Genomic DNA, 22200 nt, shown 5'->3' with positions numbered 1-22200 from the left:
GTAAAGAATCTAGACACGTGTTTATTGCATGCTGTCCTCAAGTGTCTCCACTGAAGAAAACATTATACACCAATATAACATTGTTCTTCTACAACATTATGGGACTCATAGTAGGCAGTTCTTGTTTTATTTTAAAGGGTCAAAATCAATCGCAGATAAACATACATTGTCTTTTTATCCCCATACTTCATGAAAGCTTGATGCCAAGACTAGGGGTGTAATGGTACACTAAAGTCATGGTTATTTACATTTACAGTTCAGTACAACAGGAAACATGCATCAAAAAATCTCTAATGCATAATGCTATGTTTCTTATGATTTTTTTCTTTGTTTTTTACTGACAGTAGTGTAAGACAGCAGTGTCTTCTCCTGCTTTTGTTTTTTGTTTGCAGTTAGCATTACTGTCACTTGCAGGCTGCATCAAAACACTTTTATTCTTGCCTCTTATATTCTTCTATTATTGCATGCACTGAACTGTGACGACCACTATATAATACTGTGACATTTTGGGACGAAAACATAAAACGTTACACCCCTAGCCTACAATTACCTTCAGTCAACACAACTGCTGACAGTTCAGTCAGAGAAAAGATAGACTACTATATAGTACAAATTTATACTCCACCAGAGTAGAGTCCTACCTTCAGCATTGTAGCCTACTTTCAACTCATTTTAACTGCAAAGCATGATCAGCGTAGTCGATACTAGATTGCAAGCTAAAGGTTAAGGCCAACAAAGGTTAACATTAGCATCTTGTGTTCAAAAGAATCAACCTTACCTTTCTTCTCGAACATAATCTCCTTCCATAGCAATCACGATGAGCAGCACAAATGCATTGGAACAGTCATGTTTGGATGCTAAGGTAGGCATACAAAGCCAGGAGCAACACTTGTAAAGAGTTGAGTAGTCCATAGTTCTTCCTAGTGATTTTATAGTGGCTCTATATAGATAGAGGGATAGATCGTCCAAACATCATCAAAGGGCGCAACGGGCACAACGAGCACTCAGTCCGAGCCTTTCCAAGCTAACCTAGAGCTGGTTGTGGAGCACCACCCTGGAGGAAATGCGCCCAGTGGGGGCCAGCCAGCACAACAAGGGGAATCCCGCAAGGAGCTCGCACCCACACAAAGCGGCCATCTCTTACGTCAAACAAAGGAGACAAGGCAAAAAAACACCGGTTTTCCTGTCCACACATAAACACTGAAAATGGTGTTTCTGAATATCTTCACCCTGGCAGGAGTTTGTACGGACGGCCAAAACACATAGAAAAAGCTTTGTTTTAGGAAATAACAGTGTACATTTGTACAGGGCTTTATTCTCTAAGTTTAGCTCAAAGAAATCCCAGTCTTGTAATGCGTAACTTATTTGAGGCAGAGTTGTCTTGGCACATTTTGGCAGCAAGTGCAGTGTGTGCATTCATCAGTAAACGGTCCTTGACTGAAGCAGAACCACCAGCCTGGTTTAGCGGGCCAGTAATTCTATCTATTTCATGGCTCGCTGTATAAGACACAATCCAATTAGAGCTATTACACACCAGCAGCAAGAAGAGAGTGTAAATCCTGAAATCTGATAAGAGCCATACATTATACTCAGATGAAAAAAAACAGTCATGTATGTGCGAGTTTGTTTATCCAGACAACATTTTCAAGGCGAATTTAGAGTGCAATATGCTGATATGATAGCCTTAGTAATGTGGCTTGTCGATGAACTTGACTACATCTTGTGTACAATCTGTGGAGGCACTTCAACACAAAACACCCCAGATTAAATTTATTTGGCGGGTTCAGAGGTTTGCCTGTAGAAAATCCAACATGAACACAACACAGCTATGCTTGTAGTTTGCTGTTAAACGAGTGTAACAAATACACTGGCAAATTCATTTGACCGTTAAGTTCTGCAATCCTTTTCGCAATCTTTGTGGTTTACTTCATAGGAAATGCAACAAAAGCTGTTATATAGCCCCAAAAGTAAAAACATATTTGAAACAAAGCAATTGTGTAATAATATTTACATTAATTACCAAAAAGACTCAGGAGGCTACAGATGATAGGGTAGGGTTGGCAATTCTGGAGAACTGCCCCATGTCATAGTTTGGTCTTTAGGTTAAGGTTAAGATACACAGCACCTGACATGGTCAAACTGAAAACTTGCCTTTCCCTTTTCAAACCCTTTCCTACCCTCCAGGTTACCTGTTTTTCCTGGGGTGAGAAGGGGTGGTTGCAGTGGGCTGGGCGAATCGGATGGTGTGAAAGTATTTGCAATGACTGCATGATGCTGATGCACCTCCCCTGACTACTTTCTCCCTGCTCTTTTCCCTTTTGCCTTCTTTCCTTACCTCTGCCTCCTCAAACCTTTGCCCACAACAAAGATTTGAGGGAATGCATGACTCAGAAGTCACACATACTCTTGAAATATACTTTGAAATATGAACATTGTTAAATGTTCAATTGACTGCAGCGAATGACATGTTTGATGTCTTCTGAAATGAATACCTCAGGCAGTAGTAATGTGTAGGTGATGTTAAGGCAGTGTATGTTGAGCCATATGAGCCATAATTCATTCTGGTCCTCTGACTACAGTAGACCAGAAGCAAACAGTATTACAAAGGATTCCTAAAGACAGCAGGTGGGTTTGCCTTAATGTGTAGTTGGAACACTACGGATGTCTCTCCTTTTAGATGATGACATTACTGTTGCATTAAAGGTACCGCGACCAACAGAAAAGGAGGAGGGGACTTCTATTTTGTCCAGCAGTTTCTCTCTCGACTTAGTCCGTATCTATGGAGCCCTCTTGGCCATTGAGAAGAGACCTGAGTGCCATTCTTCTCTTCTTTCAATGAAATGTAGTCTCTAAATCTGATATAACCAATGCTATAGCAACAGCTATGTTAACCTCTTTAGCAGCCACCATTGTTGTTTTCAAATGAACAGACACTTCTTTTGCTAGTCGTTGCATCTATACCATCCCCTTAGCTACCAGTAGTTCCTCATGGGTTGCCAATTGGTCTGAATTAGGCTGAATTCAGGACAAATCAGTTGGTGCAGCCAAAGCGCAGAACTGATCAGTGAGGGGTTCCCAGCACATAACACACACGGACCATGGAGTGACACTTACTGGCGTCCAGACACAATTACATAGCATGAAGCCTGGTTAGATGGGTTCTCAGGATCATGTGATTTTACGTATCCCTTTGCCTCACAAGGTAATCCTTACATGTAGTTTTAGAAAATGATAAATAACTTGAAATTTCTTGAGCAACAAAGAGATGGCAATGTCAAAGCAGAAAAATGTAATTTATATGATACTAATTTGTTGAGCCAAAATGCTACATGGATCACCTTCATGAGCAAAATTCTTCAAGCAAGTGCAATGTACCTGGACTCTTATTGGGAAATTGTGTCAATTGCAAAATTCACAAAAACAGGAAAAGTGTTACTTATCCAGTCACTGGTGGGGCTATGACTATCAATAGCATAACCACCTGTCAGCATGAAATATGATCTTTTTGATCGGCTGTGATCTATTAAAAAGGGGAAAATAAAACTCTCAGTAGTAGACATTTTTGAAGGCATTTTGAAAGAACTGACAGATCTTCCTGTTAATGGAAATTATAAAGTCAAAGATTTTGTTGCTGACTTTTACATGAAGTGTCGTTCAACCAAATCTAAAACCAAACCTCATTACCCAGCCACATTTGGATGCCTTAAGAGGCTGGCCATCTTAGTGTGTAGCTCTTATTGGGCTCTTCTCTTACCCTTTGTGTTAAAATGCCCTGAGGTTCCTGAGCCAAACACATTGGCTGAGTAAAAAGTCAACTCTTCAGTAAGGCATCTAATGATGCCAAGTTCTTTTTAATGTGACAGAAAATAAGTTGAATGGAGGTAAAGTATGTGAAAGTGAAATTGGAGTAGAATGAATACACTGTATGTTGAAAAGCTCAGAATGAATTATGGCTTTGGTGTTCACTGTTGTTAAAGGAATAGTTCACTCTAGAAGGAAATTCAGTCATTATGGACTCACCCTCATGCTGATGAGAAGTCCGGTGTAGTTTCTTATTCCTCAAAGTGCAGCTGGAGACCTGCGGGGGTACCCTCCTGCAGCAAAAATCCATATAACGGGCGTCAATGTGCCCGAGACGAAAAGGTCCATAAAACTAGGAGGGTACCCCCGCGGGTCTCCAGCTGCACTTTGAGGAATAAGAAACTACACCGGACTTCTCATCAGCATGAAGGTGAGTCCATAATGACTGAATTTCCTTCTAGAGTGAACTATTCCTTTAAGATAAACTGGGATAATGGCTGCAAAATAAAAGCAGTTTCCCTTTTGATCAACAGCATCCTCCCCGCTTGTTATTATTACTGTAAATAACAGTTCAGTCATTTTGAATAATTTCTTATTGGCTCCATTAAGGAAACTGTTATGATTGTCAGCAAATACATTATTCATCCTCTGAAACCTTTGGCATGAGTCATTGTCCGCCTCTCTCACCCTCCGTCCGTCTCCACCGGTCAGGCTCACGTGCCTGATTTGACCGTAGCCCGCCAGCATCTTGCTGAATCACATCTGCTGCTGGGCTGAGGGTAGCTGTGGCCCCTGATGAAACCTAAATGTAATCAGGCTCGATAATGGTTATGTCCTGGCTTTGTGAGTAGCTTTATGAGTGGCTTTGTGAGGCTGAACTCTGACTCTTAGAAGCCTACCTCCAGCAGACAATTATCTGTTAGACTGGACAGCTGCTACAGTTGGCAGACTGCAATTCTAGCAAGATCAACATAGCATGGACAAGCAGCCTGAATATTAGCAGGGATAGTTATAGCTGTCACCCAAACAGAAGGACTTCTTGTGTATTGACGAGCTGCAGGGTTTATTCATTGTCAGACTGTAATCTGTACTGTACATTTATTGCCACTAGACAACTTCTCTGCTAAACTTTCCTCTCTGCTCAGGTCACTAACACCGGTCTGTTCTGAACACATCCACCAGAGCTATATCTCCTTCTCTTACTCGACCATTCATACACTTCACACTGCCCTGTTTCTTAAAGGAGCTTCGATGCTTATATAACCCCGATTGGAAGTTGACATATGACTCCAACATTCTACTATAGTTATATGTCATTATTCCATATAAGCACATTTTGTGACTTTAAGCACAAAATTAAGTTATTTGGCAAAAAAAATATTTGGCAAACAGTGTGGCTGGAGGGTAACTTAAAGGTTATTGCTCTGTGAAGTATGGTAACCCTTCCCGCTGCTTAAAAGCTTGTGATCGGAAATCTCTAAGACTATACCTCAGTCGAGCTCTTCTCATTTTAGAATAACTTTACTGTGTTAGCGCAAGGTACTGAAAGATTTTATCTCTTCTTTGTCTCTTCACTCTAAGCCAGAGAATTTGCTCCTAGCCAGCAAGTTGAAGGGGGCAGCAGTTAAACTGGCAGATTTTGGACTGGCCATTGAAGTGCAGGGAGACCAGCAGGCATGGTTTGGTGAGTATACACAACTTTCTAAATAGAGGGCTGCAGGGATGATGTATTTTTGTAGGCTAACCCCAAAGTTAGCATTACCCCAGTTCCCTTGACAAAAAGCCTATGGGATTTTCAGTTGAATTTTGGATTATCTACTGTGCCATTTTATCATCAAAGCCTGCTCTACCTATCTAAAGGGACTAGGTGTGCCACTGCTCTCGGCTCTTACATCAAGTCAGGATTGAATATATTCCAGTCCTATTTATTCCCCCTGTTCCCTTTAGAACAGAGAAATAATTGCTCGATTCCCCCAGCTCCGGCCTCTATCTGGATCCAGTTCACTTTGTGCTCTGACTTTACTATTAGTCGTACTACGTCTCATTGCCCAAAGCGTCTGCTCTTACTTTGAGGCTTTTCTAAAAGTAGGCTGCATGTCACTGGTCACGAGCCAAACTCTATGTACCCACAAAGGGATGTTTTCCTTCGACCTTTTTAGTCTCGCCTCATAAACCTAATGGGACCACTGATCCTTAGCAACTGTGAAATGTTTTGCTTTTAGGAGAGGCTCCTAACAAGCTTTTGATAGACTTCCACATATAGAAGGTGGTGAATTTAGTATCAGGCTAAATGTGTGGCATGGACAAAGCTTTTAATAGAATATAAGGGTTGTTCTGTTTGTTGTGTTTACGTGTGCGTGTGCTATAGGTTTTGCTGGGACACCAGGGTACCTGTCTCCGGAGGTGCTGAGGAAAGATCCCTATGGCAAGCCAGTGGACATGTGGGCCTGTGGTAAGACTCTGGGCTACCTTAGCTGTTGATTTGTCTATTTGAGGGAGGCGCCTTGGGGCAGCTGCTTATCATTAGTTGCACACAAATGTCATGCCCTGAAACAACCAATCACAGGACTTGCCACTACATAAAAAGAACACTGGTTGGTTTGTTTGTTTGTTTGTTTGTTTGTTTGTTTGTTGGCCCCTGATCTTGAATAACTGCTGATGATGAATGAGATTTAGATTTTTTCAATAGGGCTGCTCGGTTTACCATTACTACAGTAACCCTACAGTAAAACTAATAACAGATTTTCTTGTCAACCTTTATTCAGGGAGGGTTCACTGAGAGCAGTCCAGTTTTTTATTTTTTTTAATCAACTTTTTTTTAATTTGCGTTTATTTATATACATATGTATATTTTTCCCTTTCCTTGTGTCAAACTGTTCTAGCATACAAATGGAAATGTTTGTATATTATATATATTGCTTTGTAAAGTTAGCATCTGTCAATAAAACAAATCTTTACCAAAAAAAAGATAAATGGAAGGAATATGGCACATGTGTAAATCTGCCTAGAGCAGGCCGTCTTCACAAACTGAATCACCGCCCAAGAAGGAAACTAGTGAGGGAGGCCACCAAGACATCTGTGACTATTCTGAAGGAGTTAAAAGCTTCAGCAGCTGAGCTGGGAGAGACTCTGCATACAACAACTGCTGCCTGGGCTCTTCACCAGTCAAATCTTTATGGGAGAGTGGCAAAGAGAAAGCCACTGTTGAAGAAATCTCCACTAGAGTTCAGCCAAAGGCATGTGGGAGACATGAGAGAGAGAAATGTCTCGTCTAGTCTGATGACCAAAAGGCTCTTTTGGCCATCACACTAGACGCCATGTTTGGCGCACACCACAAACACACCATCCCCACCGTGAAGCATGGTGGTGGCAGCATCATGCTGTGGGGATGATTCTCGGCATCAGGCCCTGGAAGGCTTGTAAAGGGAGAGGGTCAAATGAATCGAGGTGTGGACATTTCTCGATTAGAAGATGCATCGCTATGCTGACGTGGAAGATTCTGCGTAATCGTGAGTCTGAAGCACCTGTTGATTGTTGATTGTGCAGCCTCAGCTGAACAATAAAGTTACATCATGACGTTGCTCCCATAATTTGAATTGTGGGTGGACATTAGGCTAACGTTACTTATGTAGGAGGTATGTCGGAGGGAGGCAGAAATCGTCAGTGAGTGATTTAAAAAAAAAAAAAAAAACATGTCAGATTTTATTAACTTGCTGGGAAGCACAAATTGGATGCGACCCACGCTGAGCGTGACTTCTGCCTCACAACAATTACTAATCATGTTAGCCATTTTCACCTGAAGCTAACGTCTGCCGCCATAAATAATAACTGTTACAGTGAGCCCAGCTAATCAGTCAAGATCTGAGGAGGTGCTGTCAACTTTGCATCCAACTCTGAGAGAGGTGTGTGCAGCAGAGTGAATAGATGCCTTATCTTAAAGCTGCTATGTGAAAACAATATTATTGTAGATTTGTAATGTTTATGTATTGAAAAGATGCAGCTTTTATTTTGTAGACTGCTGTAGTCTGATTGTTGGAAGGACTTTCTGAATAAAAGGGGAATTTAAATGATGAAAAAGTAGCCATGTGCAGTAATATTGATCAGTGAGGATGCCATACATCGAGATGCACCGAGAATCGTTTTGCATTCGAATCGTTGACAGCTAAACCGTAATTGAATGGAATCATGAGGCCAGTGAAGATTCACACCTCTAGTCTGTAGGTTGACAAGCCATCATGGAACGTTTAAGACACCTCTCTAATCATAACACCTGGCTGCAAGTTATACTTTTAGTTTAATGTTGTTTTTATTCAGTTCTTTAAGTACTTTCTGCTGTGTGTGTGTGTGTGTGCGCACGTGTGTGTGTTACTCTATAGTTCTTGAGAGTATTACTCTATGTACCACCTCTAATCTCTTGAATTAATCATCACTGCCACTCATTCCACACCCCTCTGATGGGCAGCCACCTAGGCCTGAGATGTCAAACACACACATGCTCCCTTCCACACACCTGTGCTGACTCACTGGTGACGAGACAGTCTAACCACAAACACAACACCGTCTATTGTTTCTGTGGACTCAGATAGAGGACTTTGCATCTTTTCCTGGCATCTTGCCAGCCTACAATAGCAAACACAAACATGTAGGTGTGTGTCTGTAACCGCACTGTTCTATATTTAGACATCATGTTTCTACAGTTCTTCAATGGTTACCTTATTCAATGTTGGTGCAAAGTTATGGATTTAACAAGTGAGTCATGGACATTGCTGTATGTTCTTAGAGTGTCAGATTTGATATTCAGTTATGGGTCACAATGTGAGAGTTTGTCATGATTAACTTTGTCCTGTGTGGGTGTGTGTGTGTGTGTGTGTGTGTGTGTAGGTGTGATCCTCTACATTCTCCTGGTGGGATATCCTCCATTCTGGGATGAGGACCAGCACAGACTCTACCAGCAGATTAAAGCTGGGGCTTATGATGTGGGTTATTTTTTTGTGACACACTCTGACTCTCATGTTTTAATCTAATAAAAAGTCAAATAAGTAAATATAAGTAAGCATTCTTCACGAGAAAGAGACTAAAGAAAATGGATAAACATAATAAAACAATACGCATACCTCCGCCAAGGCCTAACAGTCTGCTTTAATTCAGTCAAGCCTAATCCAATTCAAAAAATGAAAGCAAATATGGAAATCAGCTAGATCCAGATTTTTCCTAGGATCCATATCAACCAGCCACCTAAATAAGCCTGCTTTTTCAACAAAAATGTTGAAAAATGCCCTATTTCACAATCTTTAAGAAAGTTAGAAAAAAATCCTGAATCTGTCTTAGAGACCCATCCTCCATGTTCAATCAACAATCAATCAAATCAGTTCAACCAACCAACAAATGGACACGCATGAAAACATAACCTCCATTGTGGCGGTAAAAAGTTAAAATGTTAGGAGACTCATTAGATTCAAAAGGCAGGGAGCAACGCAGTCGAACAAATGCACACAACAAACGTAACAGCCAAAGTGTAGGCGAACAAATTGCATAGTCATAAAATACCAAAAATATTCATTAACATTCAAAACATCTACAATCAGATTTTGAATTTCAACTCTATTCTCATATAAGACTCTCATTAAGACTTTTTCTCAAACTCTGTTGTAGTTTTATATCTGATTTTAGCAAACGGATACATGTTTTGCAGCTAAAAGAACTGTTATGCTGTTTCCTTTCCCAAATATAAGGTCGTTTACCCTTATATGTGTGATGTTTTCAACATCTCTGAGCAAGCTGTACCACAGCAGACAACTCTGTAAACCGTGTCTGCTGTCTGTTCTCCACTGCATAACCAGCCAGTGGGAGAAGGGGAAGGAAGTGGAGATGGACTGAATGTTGTCTGATACACTGTTCAGTCAAAAGGTCTGCTGATGTACTGGCTTTGTCCAATCTAAAAAAATGATGGCTATTGGAATGTGATGGCAAGAGGGCGGATGTGCAATTCATATACAGTATATGCATTTTTCTGTTATTAATTAAAATTATATTGCAACTCGGCAACTCATTTTAAATGCAAAAAACAAACATGTCAATTTAAATACACTTTCAATAGATGTGTAATTATATCCCCAGCGGGGTGGGGATGTGATTTATAGTCATTAACACTTTGAAAAATGTTCAACATCAGTGCAAGTACAAGACTTTACTCGTGGTACTGACATTAAAACATTTTCTTTTAATACATCAAAGGTATCCAGTGATGTTTTTGATGACTAATACTACTATGGGGCAATGTTTTAATGAGTGAGTCCCCTTGTTGCTTGTATCTCATGCAGACAACAGGATTTACATGACACACCTGAGCACCCAGGTGACATGATACGGATTCCTGCCAATAGAAAGAAAAAATGTCTAGTGTTTTGTGTTGATTGAGAGACCCCTGGCAGCTTTGGGGTATTAGATGCATACATTTGCTGTAGATAGGACATTATAATTGGTTTCTGTGATGTCATTCCTGGAACAGTTCCCTTCTCCTGAGTGGGATACAGTGACTCCGGAGGCTAAAGACCTGATAAACAAGATGCTGACCATCAATCCTGCGAAGAGAGTCACCGCCACAGATGCACTCAAACACCCCTGGATCTGTGTAGGTGTCACACACACACACACAAATAGTTTGATGTCTACTCTTACAGTCGTCACTAAATGTAATCAATGCCGTCATTATTCTAACAAAATACTGTCTGTGAAGACATCCTACAATACCACATACTGTCTCTGTGTTTGCAGCAACGCTCCACTGTGGCGTCCATGATGCACAGACAGGAGACTGTGGAGTGCCTGAAGAAATTTAACGCAAGAAGGAAACTCAAGGTGAGTGACTATAAAAAGATGGGGCAAGACCTGTTGTTGCTGCTTCCAACTCTGATGAGGAGGTGAAAATACTGCTCCACTTGGCTTTTAAATCAGCTAAATCCAGTCATAGTACCCAAGATCTTTAATCATTAACCTTTCAGCCTTTGTAAACATCAGAGTTTGTTCACCTGAATGTTGTTTTCTCTCTCCCTAGGGTGCTATCCTGACTACTATGCTTGCTACTCGCAACTTCTCAGGTAGGACTGAACCAATACTAATGAAAACTGGCAGCTAATGCTTCTATTACCTGCCTGAAATATTGGTCCTTATAGACAGAACCTGCATTACTGATGGCAGTTGTTTTCTCAACGCTCCCTTAACTCTGTCTTAATTATGTATTTAGGCATTGTGTAAGCTGATGCTCTTTTCAGTGCTGCTGTTTTTCAGTTTTGCTGGCCTTTAGCGCCCAATATGCTCTATCTTGTCCTCCTATTTCAGTTGCTATCAACAGAGACTGAATGGCCATACAGATCGATGCAGTCCCTTCTTCAGGTCCCTTTTTAAAGGGCAAAACACTCAACTGAGTCAAACATTGATTGTGTGTCTTCATGACAAATGACAGTCAAGCTTATATTTGTTTAACTTGAGTTAATTTTAGTTTTGTAATGTCTAAACTGTCAGTTGACAGACAGTATTCAATCAAAGTGTGATCATGCCCTCAGTGTTTACTTTGTCTTTCTTCCTTTCCCCTCCCGTGTGGTATCTGATGTGAAAGGTAAGAGTCCGATGTGTAGCTGGCAATTCGTCATTGTCAAACTACACTGCCAGGTTTTGTTCTGAGGCATGTCTACTAAAAGCACCAGCATAGGGATTTCAGCTGAGACAGTGCATCTATTGGTGGCCATATTGGAGGAAAATCATATTTCAAAATCCCAGTCCTTTCTGCAGTCTAAGCTACTTATGGGGCATACAGATGATGAGATGATGGTGGTACAATAAAATCATACTCAGTATAGGTAGGTCACGATTACAGTTGCCTGTCAGCAGTTCAAATGCACAACGATTCCTGATGCATCTCAATGTTTTGGACCCTGTACTGTACATGACTACTTTTTAATGAGTAATACAAGAATAATACTAAATCTGAATGTGATGCACCTCAGTACACATTACAACAACATTGACGAGTCCTGAATAATAACGTATCAGATGAAACATTAAAAAATAATGAAACCATGAAATAAGAGATGAGATGGTGGAAAAGTTTACATAAATAAATACTACTACTTAAATATTGTTTAATACATTTCCTAGATTGCCTCTGGCTTTTGAGAAACGAATGGTTGATCTCTAGATTGTTGTACACTGTTGATAAAGTCAAAACAGTTTTCATCCAACCCTTATTCACAAAAAGTTAAGCTGTTGCCAAACATAAAGAAACAAGAATGTAATTATTTTCTAATCCCGTTTGACATATACTGAATTCTCTCAGGGTTGTTAGTAGCAGGATATTGAACGTCTCCCTTGTTAAAGCCTGTCTGTGGGATTTTAAAATGTGTTTGGTTTTAGTGACTCAGTGGTGTAATCAAAAAGAAGAGGTCATTAGAATGATGTGAATCATGAATCCTAAAATTTCTATACACAGGGGTTTTGATTTTGAGTCGTGGTTATGGCTAAACCCAAAATACCTATGGTATGACTGAATATTACAGCTGATTGTCTTTTTTCTTCTTTTTTTTTTTTCTCAAAAAAATTTTCCTCCAGTATGGCTGCTTAAAGATACTTGCTGTAACTGTAAAGCCTCTATCACTTACTAAACATGCTCATTTAAATTGCTGAAAAAAATCACTCCTCACTGCTTTAAAGGATTCACAAAATCCTGAAACCGCCCTGCTGCCCTCCCTGCCACTACCAATCAAGTGTTCGTGACTCTGACTATCCTTGCATGTTAACTGAAAAGCAGGTTGTTTTCATTGAACCTGAAGACACAATCAACACATACATGATTTTAGCCAATATTTTCTTACAAGTCAAGGGTGTTTTTGTAGCGTGTGTGAGATAAAACACACAAGTGCTTGAGTGTAAGTGGGCAGAGAAGAGGAAAGAGAAACTAAGGAGCCAATTTCTGGACAGTGCTGCTGTGACTGTCCATGCTGCTGACAGTGTCTCATATAGTCTTGTCAGATGGATCTAATCGCATGTTCCAGGCTAATGAGTCACTAAGTTTTAATTCATCATCTCCTGACTTAATTTGCATTTTCTCTTCTTCCAATTCTAGCAGGGCCCACTAGTAAATGTCCAGCCTTGAATAGACACAGTGCATGTGTGTGTGTCTGTGTGTGCGTACATATAAATTCCAGCTGCCTACTGATTTCCTTGCATTGTCATCTTTTTCTCAACAGCAGCCAAGAGCCTGCTGAACAAAAAACCAGATGGTGTCAAAGTAAGTTCAGCTTCCCTCGCACTCTCCACACTTTTGAGTTTATGTCTTGTACAGAAAGCTTGCATGTCCTTCACCATTGTTAGACATACTATGGTGCTGGCATATCGCACTGCACCTCAGCAGGTTTCAGCTCTTGTTTAAGTGTTGTTCTTCAGACACTGAAGCATTGTCAATGAACTGAAGCAACACTACCACGTTTGCTAAAAATAGGAACTCAAGTTTAGTGAAATCAGTCATTCCCAAGTGACAGATATTTCACAATGATTACCAGAGTCTGAGAGAAGACTGGGATTGGCTCCAGTAGCCCCGCAACCCCCCGAAAGGGGGGGATAAAGCGGCAACACCCCGCGACCCTCATTGAAAAGCGGACAAGAAAATGAGATGAGAGATTACCTGTCTGCACTGTCAGTCTGTCTGAGAAAAGGAGGGGCATCTGTTGTCTGAGCTCTGGGAACTGTTGGAACTAATAACTGCTGATTAAATTATGATTCAAGAGTAGGAGATAGGCTTCAGCTCTCTGCCATTCTCCACGAAAGTGTGTGTGTGTGTGTGTGTGTGTGTGTGTGTGTGTGTGTGTGTGTGTGTGTGTGTGTGTGTGTGTGTGTGTGTGTGTGTGTGTGTGTGTGTGTGTGTGTGTGTGTGTGTGTGTGTGTGTGTGTGTGTGTGTGTGTGTGTGTGCGCATGTGCAATTTTAAACTTGCTTGGATGCAACCTGGGTTCTATCCCCGGCCCCATTCCACAGCTGTACCTGCATTTTTGTACAGATAATTAGCTACATCTGCACACAGCTTGTTGCCCAGCAGCTTTATGTTAATGAGATGGAATGGCCAGAGCCCGACCACACAATTACGTCAACTTGTGCAGTATGGCCCTGGCTGTACTGCACAGGGTTCGGTTTTAGATGGAGGCCTCTCTATTGGTAGGACCATGTGATGAGGTCCCAACATAGTACTAGTGATACTTCTGTGAGTTAGTATTTATCATCTGTTTTATCTCATTAGGAAGGGCTCATCTGTTACACAAGATTCCTGTGCTGTGAACTGGCTACATTACACCAGATATGGTCTAAAAACCTTGTCTATCCAGACAGGCATGGGTTCATTGTCTCTCTCTTGCTGTGTTGTGGCTGCTAAACACAGAAAAGGAAGACAGAGGTTACAGAACATTTGAGGGTAGGCCTGAGCTCGCTGCTGCTCATTAGCCTGACTCATTCCTGCAGTGGGTAGTTACCTATAGAAAACCCCTTGCATTTAAATTCCACTACAGTGCTGCACTATGCTGCTTAAGACTGGGAATGCATTGCATGACTAAACAAACAGGGTAACCTCTGTTCAACAATATGACACTGGGCTATTTTGCTCATATATTGATTGAAATCAGTCCAAAAATTTTAAAGTGGCACTTTGAATAAACTGTTTCCTAAACAGGTTTCAAAACAGCGTCTGTATCATTCACAGAGTCCCTTATTGGTCTGAAGATGGAGTTATTTGTGTATTGATGCTTGACCAGTGTCGGAGGACACTTCAGACCATGACTCACAAACCCAGAAGTCACACTTTGCAAGGGCATCTGTCTAAAAAGGACTAACCACATATGAACAGGAAAATCAATTGTCATTAAATATTGTGTCTGAAGAGTCATGTTGTGTGTCCCCAGCAAACATAAGAATACACCTTAGAGACCTTTTACTTGTACCTTTAGAGTCAGAGGAACAATAGCACTGTGGTTGTCATTTAATAGTGATGCAGGTCAAATGTAACTGTAGCTTTAGACTCAGACCCATAATACATTCTTGTCATAGCTGACTGGCAACAGGCCTGACGTGTTTTGAAGACACTGATTCATTTCCTTTTTCCTGCATTGTTGAGTCTGTTTCCTTACATGTCTTTGTTGATGATTGCTTCAATGCTTACATGTTAAGAGTCGTATCCTGTGATGTTGGTTGTCACACGATGTTTTCATGGAACAAAGAGTTAACTGATTATTCATATTCCTGTGTACACGATTCTGTAATTTCCAAGGTTTTCTGCTCATCAGTTACTTTCTGTACACAGTAATCATGTTCCAGGTTTTAGAAGCCAGTTTGTACCCACTAAATAAATAAAACTAATGCAAATGCATCTTAGTTGGTGAGGTAAGAAGTATCAGTATCATGTCATTTCTTCAGACTTTTACAGTACACCCTGACTCACTCAGCTGTCAACAAAAACTCCAACTTATCTGGTTCACATCTTTTTGAAAGAGCTGAAAGGAACAAAGGACCAGGAGTCCCCACAGATTACTGGCGTGTTGGGACCTGTGAAATGGCTTAAAAAACTGGCTTGTATTACTGTGTTTACTTTCCAGATAACCATATTTTGCATCTTTTAGATACATTTTAGATGAATCATCACATACAAATAATGATGAAACAAAGGAAGTCATTAAGAATTAACTCAGAAATCACATTTAACATAACGTAATTCAATTAGAATATTAAGTATATCTTAGCCACGCTAACAACACAGTTCTAGGGATGGCAATCTGTCCACCACATAGATGGGTACATAGATTCATGTAATTTGGTATAAACATCCCTTAAGGATGAATCATTATGCCACTTTTCCAGTAAATAGACAAAGTCTATGAGGAATGATCTAACATTGAGCATTAGGTGTCTTCTTTTATACCTAAAAACTGGGAGTGGAAATACCCAACTCCTCCCATGGCCTCATCCCAATCCTTACTCTTCCAATAGCTATACCTCAACTTTGCTGACACGGCTATTTTTCCTTGGGGTTCCCCGCCTCCTCCTTTCTCTGGAATCAATCCTGTTCCTGACACCAATATCTCCTTATGTCTTTCCTTGGTATTTTTTTAAAACAAGATATTTTCCGCAGAATACACCAGTAGCTTTCTGTAACTCTGGCCCTAGTTTTTTTTTCCCTAGAAGTTTCCTTCTTGATACATCCCATTATGCTCGATTACTCTTTTTACTGCATTTTTAAAAACAGTAGTGTTGTATATTTGGTTACATGATTCCACTCTTCTGTTTGGTTGCATTTCACTTTCATAGGGTTTACGATACAGTAAATTAAATTGATAAGCGCACATTCAATCAGCTGGTGTGGAATAACATACATTTCCACAACTTATCATGATCTCTTCACATTTGATATCATTTAGCAAATACAACAATTATTATCAGTAACTACATATTTTAATTTTACTCTACACATCCACAGCCAAACACCGCTTAGGATCATCACCGTGAGCTTGTTGGCATGCTGACGTAAGCACTTAGCTTAAATCACCACTGTGCCCAAGTACAGCCACAAACAGCAGCTCCTGTGGTTATATAGTCAACTCAATATATAGTCAAGTCATTTTATCATGATTCTTTGTGCTATAATACTGTAAACCCATTCAATTAAATAAGAACTTTCATGTTATTTCTTTTCCAAAAATAGGACTTTGTGTTAAGCAGGATGATCTACATTAAGCATCAATGTCTTGGAGAGTACTGTGTCTTCTCAGGTGTCTTATTCAGGACTCAGGCATGAGAATGGCTTAAGATTCAAGAAACTTTATCGTCTATCGCATAGTGACAGAAAATTACCTTCGGTGAAGGCTCAACAACAAAACCCATCAGTTCCAACACACAACAGTTCCATTAATCAATAGAAGCACATGTGCAAAGCTACATTAAAATAGTGTCTGTTTTGCCTTGTTGCCTTATCAGAGTTATGGCAGTCAGGATATGGCAACCAGAAAATGGAATACCATTCACTGTGATCTGTGGGGAAGACAGCGCTCATGCATCAAGTAGAAAAGTCAGTTCAGAGTTTTACCTAGTTTATCATTCTTCTGCAGAGTAATTGGATAATTTGTTTTCCCTTGACTGTCTCTTAACATCCATTTGCTCTGTGCTCTATTTTACTAACTCCTCTCTTGATGAAATTTGCTCATTTTTTATACTGTTCAGGTGTTAATTAAAAGGGCTTTATCTGCTTACCCCTATTCTGTGATGCATGGGTCACACATATTTGATGTATACACTGATGGACTGACTCACTGACAGCAACTCTTGGGGACAGTGCATCACTTTTCCTTCCACAGCAGCTGCTTGAGGAGCTAATTGTTTGAACACTAAGCCTTGTCACTTCTGCCCTGCTCGTCTGTCTACCTGTCTGTCAATTCTGTCCCTCCAGATCAACAACAAGGCCAATGTGGTCACCAGCCCCAAAGAGCCTGTCCCCACTCCTTCTCTGGTACACTGTCTGCCTGCCTTGCTGCCTGCATGTTTGCATGTGTTCCCTATACTTTTGGTGGTGTCTTTCCTGATTATGCAGCTATGTTGAATGGCTTTCTCATGTTGTCGTTAGTGATTGTTTTCTTCCATAAAGCTTACAGTAAGAACAACAAATGTCTTTAGTAGCTGTGTAACACTAGCTGGATTGCTTTATTGCATTGCCACGTTGCTGTACATGGGCTACATTTTCCGTTGTTGTTGATGATGGCTGCAATGGCAACACTGGGGCCATTGCATGTCACTGTGGCTAATATACTGTTGCAACAGTATAATTCTTTGTTTTCAACCAAACAGGACATGATACTGATTTGCTGTTGAGTTGGGTTTTAAATTTGTGCAAATGGAGGAGCCACTATCCACAGAAGTCTTTCTTACAATTGTAAATACCCATTTAAATTGTATTACAGGTACAGTATGTAAGATTTAGTGTGGATTTAGCAGGTTGCAACCAGCATCAAGGTGCATTGCCACCACCAATGATGATAAGTGATAATGGAAGAAACTCAACTTATTTTTAGAGGTGCTGCAATATTTACACAACAATAACAGAGACATTGGTGCCGTGACCAATATTTGATTTTTTAGTATAGGTTATTGGATATATTTAATACCTGCATATCAAAACACCCCTAGGTTTAACTTTTCAGACATGTAATTAACAAGATGTATCTTGTTATGTTTAATCTGTATGCAAACAGAAATGTAGAAATGGCTATTGGCGGTTTTAAAGGGAGTTTCATGTTGAAACTATTTTGTCATTAATCCACAACTTGTCATTTTTACATTTCAGTTTGTTTACAGATTAAGCAAACAGGATACATGTTAACTAGTAACTTTATAACTTTAGGCTAAGTTAGGCTAACCACAACCTGACTCCAAATCTGTAAACATATGACATGAGATTGAGATCAATCTTTTCATCTCACTCTGGCTAAGAAAGCAAATCAGAATTTTTCAAAAAATGTTGAACTATCCCTTTGACTGTAAATGTTTGTCCTTTTTAACTTTTTATCAAGCACAATATTTTCTGACACAGTTCTTTGCTGATAATTCAAGTAGGAGTGTTCCATAGCCATCTAAACCTTAGAACTGTCACCTAAAACCATCTTTTTTAAAAATCCATTCCCTGTCACTTTTTCATCAAAGAACGGTCACGGGCACATGTACTGTAGCCATGCACACCTACACAAAGCCAGCAATGGAAATGGAAGCATTATCCTTAGGCGGAGTAGAGACTATGTACATGTGTCAGACAGCACAATCATCACTGTGACAGACTTCACCTGCAGACAGACAGCCCAGCCTTGCCCTTGAGGGGTTTCAGTCAAAGTTGCATCATATAATACATGTCATACGGGACACAATGATACAGCACCAGTGTACAGCAAACTTCTGCAATAGCATGTTCTTGTGAGTGAGACAGGTAAATGTTTGTTTTTATCTGTAAAGCAGTGTGTGACTGGTCCAATGCCTGCCTTTGATATAAACCCTCCTTTGATGTTTTTATTTTACAGCTGTTTGCAGAGAAATGGAGACAGAAGTTTGTTAACTAGCATTTTCCATGATGTTTGTGTTTAAGGTCATCTTGTTGGGTAAAACTTGATCATCTGTGCTGAGGGAATTTGTCACAACTTCCATCGTCCAACTTTCTCTAACAGTGTCGCAGTATGCTGTGGTGATTCTGTTTTTACTGCTCACCTGCTTTCCCCCAAATAGCAATCATGTTAATCTCCCCCACTTCCTTCCTAACTTTTATAGTGATTTTTTTATTTCCTTTCCTGCAAAATACTTTTCTGTAAAACATTCTTCCTCACTCACTTTGGTTCTTCACCAACCTGTCTTCCTACTGTTGGTCCTCTCAAATCAGGAGCCTCAAACCACTGTTATCCACAACCCAGCTGATGGAAACAAGGTATACAGCTGAGCAGATGCTAGTGTTAGGCTGTAGTGCAGTGTTGCTTCTGACGATGAGGTCTGTGTGCCATTGGATGTTATTGATACTTGTTATGTAGTGATAAAACAAGGGACTATGGATGTTGTAAAATATCGCATGCTGTTATCAGCTGTTGCATGTAATTCTATAACTTAACGCTGCTCATCTATGTGTACAATTTTGTGTAACTTACCATTTTGGATATGTATGACATTGTTATCATGTAATCTCTGAGCAAAAAGGTTTGTGTCATCTTACATGCACATGTGAGAACCATGTATGACCATTGTCATTGTAACATCACAGTCAGTTTTACAGTTGTGTGACAAAGGGTTTATGCATGCTGTTGGAACAAAATGAAAGACCATGCAGTACCATGGATACCAAACCTGTTCCAAGCAAAATCCTTAACAGAATAGCCTGGAGTCTATTTACTGTGTCAATTATCATTTGCTTGTGCAGAGGTGTGGATCTACATGATCATGTTTCAGTTCATCAGCTGACAGTTTTGGAACATGTGCATGCTTGTATCTATTGCTTTGTGTAGTAATGTTGTTGTAGCTCATAGTGTAGCGTACAGTTTGTGTTCTTGTGCATAATAACGGTGTTGAAGAGAGCTGTTTGCTTAATTTATATGTACCAATGCAATATTCTACTTTTTTGTGCTTAAATGTGATATTTGTTCATCCATAATTAATGGTAGCTTTGTTTTGCAAGTAATGTGTCATGAAATATACTATACTCCTTATCTAACAAAGGGACGAAAAGAAAAGGAAGAAGTGGCTAGTCTAGCAATTAGGCAGTTCTTTGACAAACTGTCGGATTAGCCACACTTATTAAAGGAGAAGTTCAGCCAAAAATGTTCATTTAGTTATAATCTACTCAACCCCATGGTGATGAAAAGTCAGAGGAAGTTTCATGGTCCTCAAAACATTTCTGAAGCTTCGCAGCAAAACAACGTTGCAGCAATATCCTTAGCAACTGAACTACATGGGGAACATTCGACATTTCTAGGTAAAATAAAAATTTGTCAAAGGTATATTCCAAGTAAGGATGTAACGTGTGCTATGATGATAACATTGCCTATTGTGAAAACACTTAGTGTGCCGATCTCAGCTGAACTCAAACTTCGGTGCTTGGCTTCATTGCACTTTCATGTCAGGCTGGTTATACTCATGTATCTTTTATTTGTCATTTCACAGGAGTCCAGTGAGAGTGCCAACACTACCATTGAGGATGAAGACGTGAGAGGTAGGAAGGTTCAGGCTAACGTATACAAACTAACCCTGTCTGTTAGCAAGACGACTCCCACACACCTCATTAAAAGGCTTTCCTCTGAACGTTTAAAACAAGTGCTGCCTTTTGAAGTTTTGCCATCTTTGGCTCACATCATTAGTAGGTTTGGGCTAACCATGTTCTTTTAACAATTTCTGACAACATCCTGTTACTGGTTGTGTCTATTGCATGAATGTGTTGCATGTTGTGTTATTTAATGTCCTTCAGTGTCAACATGTTGCTTCATTTTGCATTCCATGGCTTCTCCAGTAATATTTACTGTTACCACCTACAGTTGTAGGATTTAGCGGGATCTACTTGCAGAAATGAAATATAATTTTCATAATTATGTTTACATCATCTAAAAATTAGATTTTGTTTTTCTTTACTTTAGAATGAGCTCTTTATATCTACAGAGGGAGCAAAACCTCTACCTCAGACTTTGCCATGTTGCATCGCCATGTTTCTCTCTACAGTAGCCCAGAACAGAGAAACTAAACAGGGACTTTGGCATCTTCAGTAGCCACTGGAGGTTCTCCTCCACCACATTGGTCAATGAACGCAAACTTAACTGGTGAATATAAACCCAATAAACAGTGTTGTGGAAGTCTTTAGACACTTAAGTTCACAGGTAGGGAAACCTCACAAACAACAGTGAATGTATTGGGAGAAGAATACTGTGTATGTGTATAATTAAAGGCCTGTATTGTTGACAACCAGATCAAGTGAATATTAACGTTAGTGCTGAAAAGCTCTGTAGTGCACAAATCCACTTCCACTCCAGTTCGATGGCAAGACACACTGCATTCCAGTGTCCAATGCAGAGTTTAGGACTTTTATAGTCATAATCACAACCAAGGCACAACCATGACCACAAAATGGAAGTATTCTGTTGAGCATGAGCAGACAGACACCTGATACCCACAGTTCAAAGGCTGTAGTTTAACAAGACGGTGAAAATTGTGGAAAAAGTGAAAACATTCATTCTAGTTTCTCTCTGAAGAGAGGAATTGATTTTGTAATTGTATGCCTGTGTGTTTTCCTGATTGTTCACTACAGCAGTGACCTTTGATTGAATAGATCATCTTTCAAACAAATGAGATTTGAGTTGCGTGCACCAGCATACAGTGCCTATAAAAAGTATTCACCCCCTTAATTGTTTTCCCCTTTTTAATTTTTTTTTATAAATGGAATCATGGTCGATATACAAAAAAATATGTATAAACAAAACATTTACCAAAAAAAACCCTCAGATTTCTTTAAAGTAATTATAATTAATTAAAAATACTTTATGTAACATAAGTGATTGAATATAGGGAAATCCTGGAGGCCAACCTGATTCAGTCTGCAAGAGAACTACAAGATTTATTTTCCAGCAAGACAATGACCCGAAGCATACAGCGAAAGCTACTCAGAAATAGTTTAAAGTCAATAAGGTGAATGTTCTGGAGTGGCTGATGTCAAAGCCCAGACCTCAATCCAATAGAGAATTTTTGTACTGGACTTGAAAAGGACTGTTCACGCCCGATCCCTGTGCAACCTGACAGAGCTTGAGCAGTTTTGCAAAGAAGAATGGAGTAAAATTTCAGTGTCCAGATGTGTAGGCCTGACTGAGAC

General features: G+C 40.0%; 1 protein-coding gene across 23 annotated transcripts in view; it reads left to right on the top strand.

Moving 5' to 3' along the window:
• LOC311251631 (calcium/calmodulin-dependent protein kinase type II delta chain) overlaps positions 1-22200 on the top strand; it is a gene marked incomplete at its 3' end in the record, with an annotated part of 101096 nt that overhangs the window by 64145 nt on the left and 14751 nt on the right. For 4 of the 23 annotated variants that reach the window (XM_084344153.1, XM_084344136.1, XM_084344147.1 and 1 more), the window contains exons 7-16: positions 5383-5485; positions 6170-6253; positions 8683-8777; positions 10310-10432; positions 10576-10659; positions 10856-10898; positions 13044-13084; positions 17275-17334; positions 19243-19287; positions 20511-20559. In XM_084344153.1, the coding sequence (XP_084200279.1) occupies positions 5383-5485; positions 6170-6253; positions 8683-8777; positions 10310-10432; positions 10576-10659; positions 10856-10898; positions 13044-13084; positions 17275-17334; positions 19243-19287; positions 20511-20559 (727 nt within the window). The remainder of the gene's footprint in view (positions 1-5382; positions 5486-6169; positions 6254-8682; positions 8778-10309; positions 10433-10575; positions 10660-10855; positions 10899-13043; positions 13085-17274; positions 17335-19242; positions 19288-20510; positions 20560-22200) is intronic. The other 19 variants (XM_084344154.1, XM_084344152.1, XM_084344145.1 and 16 more) reach the window with 7 other exon arrangements.

This window comes from Pagrus pagrus, assembly GCF_965226575.1.
Source record: "Pagrus pagrus genome assembly, chromosome: 22".
Classification (NCBI taxonomy): Eukaryota; Metazoa; Chordata; class Actinopteri; order Spariformes; family Sparidae; genus Pagrus; species Pagrus pagrus.
This window is presented reverse-complemented; position numbering and strand designations above follow the sequence as displayed.